Genomic DNA, 16,429 nt, shown 5'->3' on the forward strand with positions numbered 1-16,429 from the left:
CTCCAAGACGAACTCTGCCTTGCTAAAGAAGCTGAGGGTAAAGGTGATGGACGTGTCTCCAGACCTGAAGGTGGAGGAGTGCAAGGTCTCTAACATCCACCAACTCAGTGATGACATCATGGAGGAGTGGAAGAGGACTCCAGTGCAACCTATGAAGCTTTAATGAAGACCATGCCCAAGAGAGTTAAGGCAGTGCTGGAAAATAATGATGGCCACACAAAATATTGACACTTTGGGCCCAAATTGGACATTTCCACTTAGGGGTGTACTCACTTTTGTTGCCTGCAGTTTAAACATTAATGGCTGTGTGTTGAGTTATTTTGAGCGGACAGCAAATTTACACTGTTATACAAGCAGGGCCGGTGCAAGGATTTTTGACACCCTAGGCAAAATCTAATTTTGCCGCCCCCCCCCCCTTTGCTCTGCCCCTGACTGCACCCCCTTTCCCCTGCCCATGTATACGGTGTAGGTGGCAGGGGTCAGGAGTGTGTAATGCACAGAATGCAGGGGAGTGCAGGGTTGCGGGGTGCGCTACATAAAAAGTGCAGGGTGCGCTAGTACTGCGTGTAGGGTGGAGGGATGCATAACGTACTGCGTGCAGGGTTGCAGGGTGCTCTTCGTACTGATTGCAGGTTTGAGGGGTGCGCTAGGTACTGCTTGCAGGGTTGAGAGGTGCGCTAGGTACTGAGTGCAGGGGGAGGTGAGAGGGCTGGATGGAGAGGGTGGAGAAAAGGGGGGAGAAGCGGTGGATAGAAGCAGAGAAGGGGAGGGGGGTGGAGAGGAGGGGTTGTATGGAGAGGAAGGGGGGATTAGAGGGTGGAAGAGAAGGGGGGAGATGAGAGGTGGAGAGAAGGGGGAGGAGGGGGTGTATGGAGAGGAAGGGGGGAGGATAGGGGGGTGTATGGAGAGGAGGGGGGAGGAGAGGGGGGTGGATGGAAAGGAGGGGATGGATGGAGAGGAGGGTGGGAGGAGAGGGGGTTGTATGGAGGGGGGGTGGATGGAGAGGATGGGGTGAGGAGAAGGGGGGTGTATGGAGAGAAAGAGGGAGGATAGGGGGGTGTATGGAGAAGAAGGGGGGAGGATGGAGAGGAGGGGGGGAGGATGAAGTGGAGGGGGGGAGGAGAGGGGGGTGGATGGAAAGGAGAGGGGGGTGAGTGGATAGAGAGGAGGAAGAGGAGGAGGAAGAGGAGGAGGAAGAGGAGGAGGAGGAGGGGGGGTGGATGGAGAGGAGGAGAAGGAGGAGTGGGTGCGGATGGAGAGGAGGGAAGTGAGAGAGACCCCTGCACTGTCTGCAGCCCCTGTCTGTGAGAAGGTGTGTGTGACACAGACAGTACAGTACCTTCCATACAAGCAGTGGGCAGGTCCCATTCTCGTAGCTGGGTGAGGACAGGTCGTGGAGCTGCTTCTTCCAGGGGATCCGGTTGCAGGCAGATGCAGCTGTCCCTGGCTGCCTGCACTTCCCGCCCATCCTTGTTCTTCGGTCCCCGACAGCCTGTCCATTGGTCCTGGGAGGTCCCGCCCTCGCAGCTCTTCCTCCCCGCCGCCTCCTGGAGCCCGATTGTGTCCCGCTCCCTGCACCTGCTGCCACCTGACTCAATGCTTGTCCTGGGCAGCACCCGATTGGTCAGTCTGCCCCGGACCACAGAGTGCCAGTGGGGGGAGGCAGAGTCATCAGCGCTGACAGGGAGCTGCAGGGAGTAGTGTACAACCAACATGTCCCTAACAGGGAAATAGATGGAGCCAAGTGATGGAATGGCCGGGCGGTTGGGAGCTATGCCTGCAGCCCTCACCCCCAGAGCAACGACACTGAGCGCCCCTGACTGAAGTGCACTCTAGGCCGGTGCCTACCTTGCCTATAGGTAGCGCCGGCCCTGTATACAAGCTGTCCACTCACCACTTTACATTGTAGCAAAGTGTAATTTCTTCAGTATAGTCACACGAAAAGGTAAAATAAAATATTTTACAAAATGTGAGGGGTGTACTCACTTTTGTGAGATACTGAGATATAGATATATGTGGACAAACCTAAACAATCCATTCATCTAATATCAAATCAGACAGACCCTTGTAAGTGAAAATTGTACAATCTGTGAAAGCTCCTGCTTTGTCTATCAGGTTGGCTCTCAGGGACTATATTAGCTATAGGGATCCATTAACACTTAGTGTTTTGGGATCTCATTTTGCCCGCAATCTCAAATCGCACTGCTATTGCAAAATACATATACCGGTGCCATTCATTTTCAATGACACCGAAAACCATTGCGTGACAATCATGGCAAACCGCAATTCATGAAGCTTGTTGCCCAAAAAGGAACAGGAGATTCTTTTGGGCGACATGCTTCACACATTGCGGTGATAGCCGTGCAATAATCCCGGTAATCCCGGCTAAACCTCACCATGTTTAGGGGACAATGCTAATTACTGGAACCCGACCATGCGTTTTGCGACTGCAGTGCGATTTGAGATTGAGGGCTTAATCGCAGCGATTCTGCCCTGAGATCCCAAAACTCCAAATGTGAATGGGACCCTAAATGGAAATCACAGATGCTCCTAGTATTTCTAAAATATTAACAAACATCAGTACACTGTTTCAATCTGTGGTTGTCAGAAGAATTTAAAGAGTATGTAAACTTAACTTTTCATATTCCTGATATGTGCCTGCTGCACCATGTATTTATATGAAAACGTATCCTGTTCTCTTTGTACTGCTTCCTTTGTGTGACATCCCTGGTGTTCCTGCCAGTCCATCTGCTTTTCTATTAAAAACTGACAACACTAGGCATGGGAGCACAGCGTGGTCAGTTCTCTAGTTGTGCTGGGAACTCAGTGTACTCTCCTCCAAAGATTAATCCTGACGCACCCCCACTGCACAGACTTTCACTAGGAATCTCAGTGTACTGCTGTTTCCCCTCACCAAGCTCTTATGCAGCTGAGAACAAAGGAAATGTGATCACTTATAACAAAGGGAAAAAAAGGTATTTATAATTTTTTTTTAATAAATTATGTTTTGCCTTTCATTTCTATTTTAAACTGAATGGGTTGTTTTAAAATGTGATAATTTAAAATCACTTTAAGTTTGGTTCCCTTAGGATTGCACTCCAGAGGCTACTGACAGGCGGTGAAGAAGCGATGAGATGCCTCCATAGTCCATACTGCCTGTTTTAACCCCATTTTTGCTGACAAATGCGCCGCAATAGCCTGCAATGTGTGGGTGGTTATGAGGCTTTTGCAGCACTTCTCCATGTACTGGAACATGTAGTGTTCAGTGGGCTTGCTGCCTACTGATTCCTACATTTGAGGTAAACTTTACAAAGCCTCCAGCCCGTGGCTAGTGGCTAGTATACCCTCCCCCCCATCTGCTGCTTATTGCAGCTTAAGGGGGGGGCGCGATTGGTGGGCGGCAAAAACACGAGTCAACAAGGCATTCTTGCCACCCCCTAACCACACGTCTGAATTAAGCCTTACAGGTTTGTTTTTACCCACAGCATTTCCGTGCGTTCCCGCATGTTGCATGAACGCCAGCCTATGCATTTCAATGGGCTGCCTTATGCACAAGAAAAGAAGGCCTTACCATAGGTTCACATCTTTGCGTATTAGGAACACATGCAAAATTCCATGCTTTCCCAGGATGCACAGAAGTGCACTGCCTTTTACCTGTTAATTGTTGATGGCACCCCCACACATATAGTGTGCGTTTTTTGAGCATGCCAAACCACATTGTGATGCAGCAGCGGACAGAGAGAGAGAGAAGGAGAGAGAGAAAAGGGGGAGAGAGGGAGTGGGAGAGAGATATAGGGAATAGAGGGAGAGGGGGAGAGAGAAAGAGAGGGGGGGGGAGAGAGAGGGAAGACGTTTGAGGGAGAGAGACGAGAGGAGAGAGAGAGGTTGAGAGAGAGAGAGAGAGAGAGAGAGAGAGAGAGGGAGAGAGAAGTTGAGAGACAGAGAGGGACAGAGAGAGAGGGAGAGAGAGGGGGGTCAGAGGGAGAGAGAGAGGGGGAGAGGGAGAGAAAGAGAGAGATGGGGAGAAGGGAGAGGCTGGGAGAGAGAGGGAGAGAGGGGGACAGAGAGGGAGAGGGGGGAGATAGAGGAAGAGAGAGACAGGGAGAGAGAGGGAGGGAGGGATAGAGAGAGAGAAAGAGAGAGAGGATGAGGGAGAGAGAGACAGGAAGGGAGAGGGAGAGAGAGGGAGGGATAGAGAGAGAGAGAGAGAGAGAGAGAGGGGGGGGAGGGAGGGAGGAAGGTTGAGGGAGAGAGAGAGGACGAGAGAGAGGGGCAGAGAGGGAGAGAGCGGGCAGAGGGATAGAGAGAGGGAAAGAGAAGGGGAGATGGAGAGAGAGGGAGAGAAAGAGAAAGAAAGAGAGAGAGGGGAGGAGAGGGAGAGAGAAAGGGGGAGGGGAAGAGAGGGGGGAGAGATGGGGTAGAGAGAGAGGGGGAGAGAGAGGGAGAGAGAGAGAGAAAGAGAGAGAGGGATAAAGAGACAACGAGAGAGAGAAAGGGGGGAGAGGGAGGGAGAGGGGGAGAGAGGGGAGGTAGAGAGAGAGGGAGAGAGAGAGAGAGAGAGAGAGAAGGAGAGAGAGAGGGGGAGAGGAAGAGTTTAAGAGAGAGAGGTACAGAGAGAGAGAGGGGGGGAGGGAGAAAGAAAGGTTGAGAGAGAGGGGGAGAGAGGGTGAGAGAGAGGGTGAGAGAGAGGGAGAGAGTGGAAGAGAGGAGAGAGGGGAGAGGGAGGGAGAGAGAGAGGGCAAGAAAGAGAAAGCGAGAGAGAGGGAGGGAGAGAGAGAGAGGGGGGAGAGGGAGTGAGAGAGGGAGAGGGAGAAAGAGACAAGGGAAGAGAGAGGGAGAGAGAGAGAGAGAGAGAGAGAGAGGGAGAGAAGGAGAGAGAAGGGAGGGGGAGAGAGAGGGAGAGAGAGGGGAGAGATAGAGGTTAAGAGAGAGAGGGACGGAGAGAGAGAGAGAGGGGAGAGAGAGAGGGGAGAGAGAGAGGGGGGAAGGGAGAAAGAGAGGTTGAGAGAGAGAGAGAGCGGGAGAGATAGAGGCAGAGAGAAGGAGAGAGGAGAGAGAGAGGGAGAGAGGGCAAGAAAGGGGGAGAGGGAGAGAGAGAGAGAGGAAGAGAGAGGGGGAGAGGGAGAGAGAGAGGGGGGAGAGAGAGGGGAGGGAGAGAGAGGGGGAGAGAGAGGGGTAAAGAGGGGGAGAGAGGGGGAGAGGGAGAGAGGTTGAGAGAGAGAGGGAAAGAGAGAGAGTGGGGGGATGAGAGAGAGGCAGAGAGGGAGAGAGGGAGGTAGAGAGGGAGAAAGAGAGATAAGGGGAGTGAGGGAGAGAGAGAGGGAGAGGGGGAAGGAGAGGGAGAGGGAGAGAGAGAGAAAGAGAGAGAGAGAGAGAAAGGGGAGGGAGAGAGGGACAACGAGAGAGGGAGAGAGAGAGAGAGAGTGGGGGAGGAAGAGGGAGAGAGAAGGGGAGAGAGGGAGAAGGAGAGGGAGAGAGAGAGGGGGAGAGTGGGAGGGAGAGAGATGGGGGGGGGGAGAGAGAGGGGGCAAGAGGGAGGTTAAGAGAGAGAGGGACAGAGAGAAGGGAAAGATAGGAGAGAGGGGGAGATAGAGGTGAGAGAGGCAGAGAGGGAGAGAGAGGGAGAGGGAGAGAGAGATGGAAGGAGAGGGAGAGAGAGAGGGGGGGGGAGAGGGGGAGAGAGGGAGAGAGAGAGAAGGAGCGGGAGAGAAAGAGAGAGAGAGGGAGAAAGAGACAATGAGAGAGAGAAAGAGAGGGGAGGGAGAGAGAGAAAGAGAAAGGGAGAGAGAGAGGGAGAGAGAGAGGGAGAGAGAGAGGTTAACCTCCCTGGCGGTATGATTCTTTCGGATTTTAGGTGCTGAAAGCGGTACCATTATTTTGCTTGCATTTCTGGAGAATGAGCAGCCCAAACCAACTATTTACTAATGATTTCTTTTTACCGTGTGTTCTTCTTTATAACATCCCGAGTATGATAAAGTTTGAAACACAAAATCCTAAATTATAATTTAATAAATAACTATAAAATAATAATATAATAATAACACTTTTTTTTTCCAAAAAATAACACTTTTTATTCAATAAATTATAGTAAATCATGTAATCAAAAACACTGACATTTTTTTTTTTGTCAAACAAGGATGCAATATATTTTTTTTTTTCCCAAAAAGGATGCAATATTACTCTTCATACTGCTTCAATAAACGTCCCGGGTGTGGAAAATTTTGAAACAGGGTACAGCGCAAAGTCCAACATCACAGTCTGGACAGTAGTACCGTGTTTCCTTTCTTATTTTCCGCCCGGTGTTGTCGTGCTTGGAACAGCACACCACACACATCCTTGTGGGTGCAGCCTTCTTCTCCGTCGGCGGAATGAGGTCCATAAAATGACGACCGGTCAGTCGTTCGGGGTTCACAACACCAGCAGCACGGCGTCCGGATCGACTTACAGTTGGTGTCTGGTGCCTGAGAAAAATCAGCTCCGCAATTTTCCACACAAAGTCCGCATGGTTCACAGGCCGGTCACTTTTCTTTTTTAGCAGAATGAAGGCATTCCATTAACATTGCTCCAGGAGGTGTCTGAAAATTTTTTTATAGTATTTTTTCTGCTGTTTCCGCATTGCTGGATAGAAAGTCATGGCCTGGTCAGCTCTGTCCACACCTCCCATGGTGTTATTATAATCCAGGGCCAGTTGCAGTTTCAGCACATCTTTTCCCCCTTTTGTATGGACCATGACAGTGGCGGTGTTATGGATGGTGCTCATCAGGCAGACATCTTTTTTGTCGCGCCATCTAAGTGCCAACATTTTGCCTTTCTGCCAGGCAACTAACTCTCCGGGCTTGAGTTTTTTGTTGGCAAAGCTGGGGGGCATGTCACGCCGGTTTGCTCTGACGGTCCCATACGCATCCGTCTTTTGCTGTAGGAGGAACTCAAACAGTTCTGGGGAGGTGTAAAAATTGTCTGTGGTGACACAATACCCCTGATCCAGCAGAGGCTCAATCAGCGTCAGAACAGAAGCAGTTGCCATCCCATAGCTGCTGAACCTTGGGTTGAACTTGGTTCCTCTTCCGGTATATAGGACCGAGTTCCAAATATAGCCAGAGCTGGATTCACACAGCATAAAAAATTTGATTCCAAAGCGTGCTCGCTTGGACGCAATATATTGGATCCAGCTAAGTCTCCCTTTATATGCCATAAGACTTTCGTCTATGCAAATGTCTCTTTCTGGGACATAGGACCGCTGGAAATTTTTTTAAATTAATTGGTAAATGTCCCAGATTTTTTTCAGCTTCGGAGCCGGATGAGACGTCTCATCAAAATCCTCATTGTTGGCAAAGTGCAAATATCGCATAATAAGGGAAAATTTGTACTCCGACATAATGGTTCCAAAAAAAGGTGTGGCCAATAATTTGTTTGTGGTCCAATACCGCTTCTGCAGGGGTTTCCCCACCACTCCCTGCAGAATAATAAGGCCCAGGAATCTCCAGATATCCGCACTGGTAACGGGTTCCCACATCCTGCTCCTGGATGATCGATCACACACCAAGTACGCACATCGCTCGGCACATCATCATCACTAAACTCACTTTCAGCGTCGGATGATGAGCTTCCCCATGAATCGCTGTCACTCCGCTCTGCGTGCGATTCGGGATCGCTGTCGCTATCGCCCAGCAGGTCATACACCGCTTTTGATGTTGCGGCGCGCTTGCTTGAGGCCATGGTCGCTCTGCAATGATCCAGATACAGTGTATGGGAATAATGCAGGAAGTGCAATGGAGAAAGCACTGGGGGGCAATCAAAGGTCACTTTATTATATTTTGGGAATGTAATCCAATAGGATTACAGTGTATCAGTGTGTTTGGTGTTATACTTTTTGAATTTGCCGCCGGTTCCACCCCCCGGCGGACATCACGTCGCCGGAGACGGAAGCCGGGGCTGACAGACGAACAAGAGGAAGATCCGCCGCCGCACACCGCCGAGATACATCGCTGGATCCCGGAGAAAAGGTAAGTAAAACCTCCACCAGGATCCAGCGATCTTCCTAGCGCTACCCCGAGTGTGACTCGGGGTTACCGCTTTTGGCTCTAAAATCTTACCCCGAGTCACACTCAGGAATACCGCTAGGAAGGTTAAGAGAGAGAGGGAGAGAAAGAGAGAGAGAGGGGGGAGAGAGAGGGGGAGGGAAAGAGAGGGAGAGGGCGAGAGGGAGAGAGGGAGAGAGAGAGAGAGAGAAAGGGAGAGAGAGAGGGAAAAAGAGACAAGGAGAGAGAGAGAGAGAGGGGGAGTGGGAGAGAGAGAGGGAGAGAGAGAGAAGGAGAGGGAGAGAAAGAGAGAGAGAGGGAGAAAGAGACAATGAGAGAGAGAAAGAGAGGGGAGATAGAGAGAGAGAAAGGGAGAGAGAGAGGGAGAGAGAGGGGGAGAGAGAGAGGTTAAGAGAGAGAGGGAGAGAAAGAGAGAGAGGGGGGGAGAGGGGGGAAAGAGAGGGAGAGAGAGAGAAAGAGAGAGGGAGAAAGAGACAAGGAGAGAGAGAGGGGGAGAGAAGGAGAGGGAGAGGGAGAGAGAGAGAAAGGGAGATGGAGAAGGAGAGAGGGAGAGAAAGGGAGAGGGAGAAGGAGAGGGGGAGATAGAGAGAGGGGGGAGAGAGGGAGAGAGAGAGAGGGAGGGAGGGAGGGAGGGAGAGAGAGAACATTACAGTACAAAGGAACATTTTTGAAAGTTTAGAAGGATACAGATCGATTTATATTGCACATTACATGAATTTTAGGCTTTGTTTCCACTAGTGCAAATTGTCATGCGACTTTAGACACAGTCGCATGAAAAGTCACAACCCATTGATTTCAATGGCACCCATTCCCATTTATGCGACTTTAAAAATCAGCTACTTTGCCTGCACGACTTAGATGCGACTTTGAACCATAAAGTGTAATGTTGGATTAAAGCTGCAATCAAAGTCGCACAACTTAAGAGTCGCACTAGTGGAAACGTAGCCACTAGGCTAGAGTGTGACTTTGGAGTGCGACGTTGAGTGCAGCTTTGATCCAACTTTACACTCTCTGGATCAAATTCACATCAAAAGTTGCATCAAACTAGTGCAGGTACCTTTTCAAAGTCACTGATTTTCAAAGTCGCATAGATGGGAACAGGTGCCATTGAAATCAATGGACTGTGACTTGTCATGCCACTTTGTGTGTCCAAAGTCGCATGACAAGTCGCACAAGTGGAAACAGGGCTTTAGTCTATATTTCCATGATTGCGATTTAGAGTGCGACTTCTGCAACTTTGATCCAACTGTAGCACCCTATAAAGTAGGTGCTAGGTAAAATATAGTGGGCCCTGATTTTCAGCTGTGCTGTCATGTCTCCCAGGTGTAGCTGTTGAGACTGGGGAGTCTCCCCACTGTGCTCCATGAGAGGGTTCTCATTGGGCAGTAGAGGAAACCCAGCCAATGGTGCACTCAGACCTGTATCTACCTCAGAAAGGCAGAATCTGCAACGCAGAATTCTGGGAGTGGGTATAGGTTTGAGGGGAACGCATGGTGCAACGTCTTTGGCGGGAAGCAGAGTCACAGGAGGGAGAGTACGGCTGTCTCTCCTCCTGTCAGCAGGATCGGGTGTCCTGGGCGGCTTGCCTGAGGGGACAAAGGGCTGAGCTGAGCTGCAGAGAGGATCCGGTGTGCCGAGCACCAGCGGAGTTGAGAAGGGTCCAGTTTCAGGAAAGCATTCCCAGTTCGTGAGTACTTCAAACTGCCCCTTGGGGGTCTGCCTAGAGAGAGAGGGGACCACTCCAGTGAAAGTCGCGGGGATCCAGGAGCTAGCTAGCCAGTGTAGGAGTAAAAGTAAAGGGTGTGCCAGTGTTGACCTTGAAGAGAAGCAAAGAGGGTGCCAGAGTGTGGACCCTGAAGTGTAGAGGGGTGTGCCTAGTGAGAGGACCCTGAAGTGTAGAGGGGGTGCCTAGTGTGAGGACCCTGAAGTGTAGAGGGGGTGCCTAGTGAGAGGACCCTGAAAAGCAAAGGGGGCGCCAGCTGTTGGGCCCTGAAGTGTTAAAGTGTACAGTGTGTAGTGTACGGTGTTGAGAGTTGAGAGTTACAGCAGCACAAGCAGTAACAGGAGCTACCTCAGTCAGGAAGAACTGGAGGGAGCTGTATGCAGGACTTTTGAGCTACCCAGAGTGTCAGACAGTGGCGGCCGGTGTACTGAGGGCGCAGGGGCGCCGCCTCCCCCCCTCCATGCGTCCGGGCCCCTAATCTGCATTCAGGGGCGCCGGACCCATGGAGTTCAATGGGGATTTTTTTTTTTTTGGCATCACCTGATTAGAGCCAGAGGCTCTAATAGGGCGATGCAAAGTGTGGACCCGGGGCGCAGAGCAGTGCCTCCCGAGCCCACCCATTGTGTGACAATAACCAATGAAAATTTGCTATTGTCACACCGATCCTCCCCCTGGCCAATAAGGAAGCGAGTCCGATACGCGCTTCCTGATTTGCCGCAAGGCAAACCCCATGCCATTGGCTGAGGAGGAGGCGGGAGCAGAAGGACAGGAGGAGACGTGCCGCCGGTCACCGGGACTGAGGAGAAGCCGCCCGCCGCCGCTGCTGCTCCAGGTAAGTAAGGGGGCACGCACACTGATCTCTGCATTGGAGGCATATATGCTGGTCACTACATTGGGGGCACGCAAGCTGATCTCTGCATTGGGGACATGTATGCTGGTCACTACATTGGGGGGCACGCACGCTGATCTCTGCATTGGGGGCATGTATGCTGGTCACTACATTGGGGGCATGTATGCTGGTTACTGCATTGGAGGCACGCACGCTAATCTCTGCATTGGGGACATGTATGCTGGTCACTACATTGGGGGGCACGCACGCTGATCTCTGCATTGGGGGCATGTATGCTGGTCACTACATTGGGGGCATGTATGCTGGTTACTGCATTGGGGGCACGCACGCTGATCTCTGCATTGGGGGCATGTATGCTGGTCACTGCATTGGGGGCACGCACGCTGATCTCTGCATTGGGGACATGTATGCTGGTCACTGCATTGGGGGCACGCACGCTGATCTCTGCATTGGGGACATGTATGCTGGTCACTACATTGGGGGGCACGCACGCTGATCTCTGCATTGGGGGCATGTATGCTGGTCACTACATTGGGGGCATGTATGCTGGTCACTGCATTGAAGGGGGCACGCACGCTGTTCTCTGCATTGGGGGCATGTATGCTGGTCACTGCATTGGGGGCACGCACGCTGATCTCTGCATTGGGGACATGTATGCTGGTCACTACATTGGGGGGCACGCACGCTGATCTCTGCATTGGGGGCATGTATGCTGGTCACTACATTGGGGGCATGTATGCTGGTCACTGCATTGAAGGGGGCACGCACGCTGTCCTCTGCATTGGGGGCATGTATGCTGGTCACTGCATTGGGGGCATGTATGCTGGTCACTATTAAAAAATAAATAAATAAAAATTACTTAGATCTTTACCCTAGTTTGTAGACGCGATAACTTTTGCGCAAACCAATCAAAATACACTTATTGGGATTTTTTTTTACCAAAAATATGTAGCAGAATACAAATTGGTCTAAAATAATAAAAAAAAAAAAAAGATTTTTTTTTTTAATTAGGAATGTTATGTAGCAGAAAGTGAAAAATATTGTTTTTCTTTCAGAATTGTTGCTCTTTTTTTGTTTATAGCGCAATAAATAAAAATTGCACAGGTGAATAAATACCACCAAATGAAAGCTCTATTTGTGAGAAAAAAAGGACTTTAATTTAATTGGGGTACAGCGTCGTACGACTGCGCAATTTTCAGTTAAAGCAACGCAGTGCCGAATCACAAAAAATGGCATGCTCATTAAGGGGGCAAAACCTTTGGGGGCTGAAGTGGTTAAAGTGTAACTCCACTTTTGTTGAGAAAAAAACATTCCCATCTGGGAGTTCTAATTACATTACAAGGATTTTAACAAACTTTGTTGCAGATTCCATCCTTTTGTTATTCTGAAGAAATCATTGTTTGTTCCTCTGTGCTGAGTGGGTCTAATGTAAGTGGTTTCATAATTATCTATCAGCTGTGGCACCTGCAGGGCTCTAATGAGGAAAGCTGCTGGGCCTGCATCCCTTTAGATGTGTTCCTATTGGAAGTATTTCACCAAAATTGACATTTTTGTTGCACGGGATGCCAGAAATCTGACTTGTATCTTAGGCAGACTTCTGGGAAAATTGGTGAGCCAATCACACAAGCAGGACATGATGTTTCTGGGGGTGTGGTCAGTACACATTCTGTGTACAGAACACCTCCAGGTAGCCATATTGTATTGCATTTTTAGAAAATTACAGTGGCTGCAGATTGAAAAGGAAAGGTCATTTTTAATAACATTCAATGATAATATGATTTGTGTCCCAATTGTATACGCTATATTGATTTTCTTTATTTGCTATTTTTTTTCCCCGCGGAAGTGGAGTTACCCTATAGGCCCCTTTCACACTAGGGAGTCCGTCGGCGGACTCAGTTTATCTCAGCGGGGGATCGACCCGCCGATCCCCCGCTGAGCAGGAGGATGACAGCTGTGTCTCCACGCTGTGTGTGGAGACAGAGCTGTCAGGTCCCCATGCATCTCTATGGGGGAATTGGATGGGAATGGACCATCTGTCCATTCTCATCCGATCCACACCGCTGGACGGATGGAAAATAGGGTTTCTATCCGTCTAGATTTGACGGATCGGATGTCAGCAGACATGTCTCCGCTGACATCCGATGCCCCATAGAAATGCATGGGGTGACCGTTTAGATCCGCCAAAAAAACTGACAGGCGAATCTGAACGGTCCACCTGTGTGAAAGGGGCCTTAAAGCAGAGTTCCAGCCTAACCGCACACTCACCTGTCCCACGGTCCAGCAATGTGCCGTCTTCTCCCTCTTTGCTCTGCGGCGCCGGCATCACTGATGTGGGCACTTGGCTGTGACAGTTTGCGGCTTCACAGCCGGGTACGCACTGCGCATGCGCGAGTTGCGCTATGTGTCGTGATTGGCCGGCAATCTTCTGGGACCTCTGACATGTCCCAGAAGATTGCAGGGAGGGAGGGAGAGAGGAGAACTTCCGCTCAGGGCGCGGCGGCGCTTCGAGCGGAAGTGGGAGCGGCTACCTGTCAAAACTAGGTACCCGCTCCCCCCCCCCCTCAAAAAAAATGACATGCCAAATGTGGCATGTCAGGGGGTTAGGACTATTTAAAGTGGAAGTTCCACTTTTGGGTGGAACTCCGCTTTAAGGTATTAGGCTGGACTTCTGCTTTAAATTCTCTCACAGTCACAGATTGAAAGAGTATCTCTGTGTTTATTTACATTTCAGCCAACACTAGGGACAGCTATGATTGCCATTTACAGCCGATACAGTTTCTGAAAGACAAGCAAAGCAGCAGCTTCCCCTGGGGTGCAGTAAATGTGGTTTTTGATGATAATAAAGGGCATGGCTTCAAAAATGTGACAGCTGACATCCCCAGAGACACAAGCGAGGCTGAACCATAGAGCCTGCAAGTCTAGAGAGAAGCAGGGATGCAGAGTTACAGAAGAGCCCGCCTCCTTCCTCCCCGCTTCCTGTCATGTGACTCGCTATCAGGTGGTTGGCTGTGTGACTGGCTGGGAGGGGCTTGTAGAAGGAAGGTCTGAGGGAAAGTGTTGAGGAACTTTGTGTTGCCATAATAGTGGGCATGTTATTGATGTACACAGCCCGGGAGTGCGGGGGAGTGTCCATGGTGCGGGGTAGCGGGCAGTAGACGGTGTGCACAGCGCTGAGCCTTCCTCTATACACTCACACACCGCTGTGTAGGAGAACACTGACACCTCATGGCAGGGGAGGCGGGCAGCGGGGAGCTGGGAGCATCTGCCGGGGTCCCTGAGCGCAGGGAATACCTGTTCAAGGTGCTGGTAATCGGGGAGCTGGGGGTGGGGAAGACCAGCATCATCAAACGGTATGTCCACCAGCTCTTCTCCCAGCACTACAGGGCCACCATAGGAGTGGACTTCGCCCTCAAAGTCATCAACTGGGACGGCAAGACTCTGGTCAGACTGCAGCTATGGGACATCGCAGGTAAGTGTCTGAGATTGGGAGGGAATACTTCCTATATATTCATATGGTGCTAGCTCTGTACACCTGGCCATACACTCTACAATCTCCTTCATTCCATTTATATCCAATCAGGCATTACCTTGATGATGGTTGTACAATCAGATTGTAAAGTGTATGGCAACCTTAACCACTTTAAAGGGCCGTACACACTTGATGGAAATCGGATGAAATATCCTCCGTTTTTTTCTCTCTCTTGCCTCAGCGGTCATAACCGTTTTTAGTTGACAGTGCATAAATAAATGTTCACAAAATTTCTCGTCCGATTTTTCTTTTTTGGCACATTTGTTCCCAGACTTCCGGCATGTCAGCAACCTCTTTCGTATCCGATTTTTCACGGACGTACTGCATACACATTAAATGAAAATCGGTCGTCTGGGGACGGACGATAAAAATGTTGGTGTATGTTTTTACGGTTTTTTTTTTTTTTTTTCTCGTTGAAAATGTCGGCATCGGCCTCTGAAAGTTGTGTACACACTAGGCGAAAATTGGACGATTTTACCTCGGATGGGAATTTTCCGCAGATTTTCTACTAGTGTGTACCCCACTTAAGACCAGGCCCTTTCTGACATATTTGTTCACAAGAGAAAAATTTTGTATCGTTTGGTAGAAAATTACTTCAAACCCCCAAACAAATAAATACATACATACATACACACATTTTTTTTCATATATTTTTTATTTAAAAATTAAAATATTTATATAAAATATTTGTGTGTATATACAGGCATACCCCGTTTTAAGTACACTCACTTTACGTACACTCGCGAGTACGGACACAGCCTGGTCAGCTTGGCATGGCATTACTCCCAGTTTTTAACATTGGCGTCTATGGGAAATCGTGGTCAGCTTGACATGGCACTACTCCCAAACCATAAATGACAGGGATACCAAACTTAGGGAGCAATGTGAGGGGACCCAGGACTACAACATATCCTATTTGTGGCCAGCCAGCTTGCCTAGGAAATGAAAAAAGGTATTGCTTCACTTTAAGTACATTTTCGTTTTACATACATGCTCTGGTCCCATTGTGTACTTAAAAGCGGGGTATGCCTGTATATATATAATATATTAGTGATCAACCTATATCCTTTTTTTTTTTTTTTTTTAATGCCGATACCGATATTTTGGTCATCAGATATCGGTATCGCTGCTGATATTTTCGGACATGTAAAAAACATTTTTTTTTTCTGCATGTACTCTTGTGGAGGGATCTGGGTGTCTAAAAGACCCCAAACCCCTCCTCGGCCCCTGAAAAGCATTCAAAACGCCAAGTTTGGCTGTTTTGAATGCTGTCAGTTTTTTTTTTATTAGGCGCCGAGTACCCGGAAGTTATGTCTTGACATCACTTCCGGGTTTTTTACATGGAGACCCGGGTCTTCTCTTTGGCGGCGGTAGAGGTAGGATGGTGGGGGGGGGGGGGGGGTGTCCCCTCCTTATGACAGCCGAGCGGCTTCTCAGTCGCATCGGTTGTCGTTACAAGTCAGCCAACTGTCAGCTACGGACACCGGTACCGGGGTGATGCCTCTAGCTGCAGGCATCACTCTGGTACAGCACTTTCCCTAAATATCGGCAATATCAGTAACCTCGGGGCCGTTTCCGATATATCTGAGGCCGATATGCACTTTCCCGATATATCGGTGTTGCCGATAATCGGTCGATCCCTAATGTGTGTGTGTATAAAATATATAGTCACGTTGAAACACACGCAGTCCCCCACGTTCTAGTGTTTGACAGCAGTTTGTTTCAGTGGGCTGCCAAATGCAAGAAGCAGTGCAAGCACAACTTTTGCAAAAAGCCCCACAGCTCCTTTTTCCCCCTATTCCTTCCCAATTGACATTTGATAACCCTAGTGCTACTGCTTTTTTGTTAGATGATTGGCTGTTGGTGGTACCTTGCCACACAGGCACAGCGAGCTCCCTTTAAGGCCCCTTTCACACATACGGTCCGTTCAGTTCATCAGTTCAGTCACGTCAAAATGTATCTTTTTCTCAGTTTTCCATCCATCAGTTTTCCATCCATCAGTTTTCCATCCATCAGTTTTCCATCCATCAGTTTTCCATCCATCAGTTTTCCATCCATCAGTTTTCCATCCATCAGTTTTCCATCCATCAGTTTTCCATCCATCAGTTTTCCATCCGGTTGTCGTCCGATTTTCATCAGTTGTCGTCCGTTTTTCGTCCATTTTTTTGACGGATGAAAAATAGGGCATTCATACGTTCAAAAAAACGGACATTGAAGGAAGCGGATGAAAACGGATGTTAACTGATGATCATCCGTTGTCGTCCGTTTTTACATAGAGATACATTGAT

The 16,429-nt window shown here is 49.5% G+C and overlaps 1 protein-coding gene and 1 pseudogene across 3 annotated transcripts in view; one reads left to right on the forward strand and one right to left on the reverse strand.

The window, feature by feature from the left end:
- Positions 1-8,686, reverse strand: part of LOC309550183 — a 63,844-nt pseudogene extending 55,158 nt beyond the window's left edge. The window contains exons 1-2 of the transcript in view: positions 8,094-8,686; positions 4,483-5,479 (exon numbers count right to left, since the gene is read on the reverse strand). The product of the transcript in view is annotated as an uncharacterized misc_RNA (transcript). The remainder of the gene's footprint in view (positions 1-4,482; positions 5,480-8,093) is intronic.
- RAB32 (RAB32, member RAS oncogene family) overlaps positions 1-16,429 on the forward strand; it is a 168,529-nt gene that overhangs the window by 61,569 nt on the left and 90,531 nt on the right. The window contains exon 1 of one of the 2 annotated variants that reach the window (XM_082252537.1): positions 13,645-14,081. The exons of the other annotated variant lie outside the window; for it this stretch is intronic. Within the exon in view, the coding sequence (XP_082108663.1) occupies positions 13,838-14,081 (244 nt within the window). The 5' untranslated portion in view covers positions 13,645-13,837. Of the gene's footprint in view, positions 1-13,644; positions 14,082-16,429 lie in introns of those variants that run through there. 2 annotated transcript variants of the gene reach the window in all.

This window comes from Pelophylax lessonae, assembly GCF_965119305.1.
Source record: "Pelophylax lessonae genome assembly, chromosome: 3".
In the NCBI taxonomy this organism is placed as follows: Eukaryota; Metazoa; Chordata; class Amphibia; order Anura; family Ranidae; genus Pelophylax; species Pelophylax lessonae.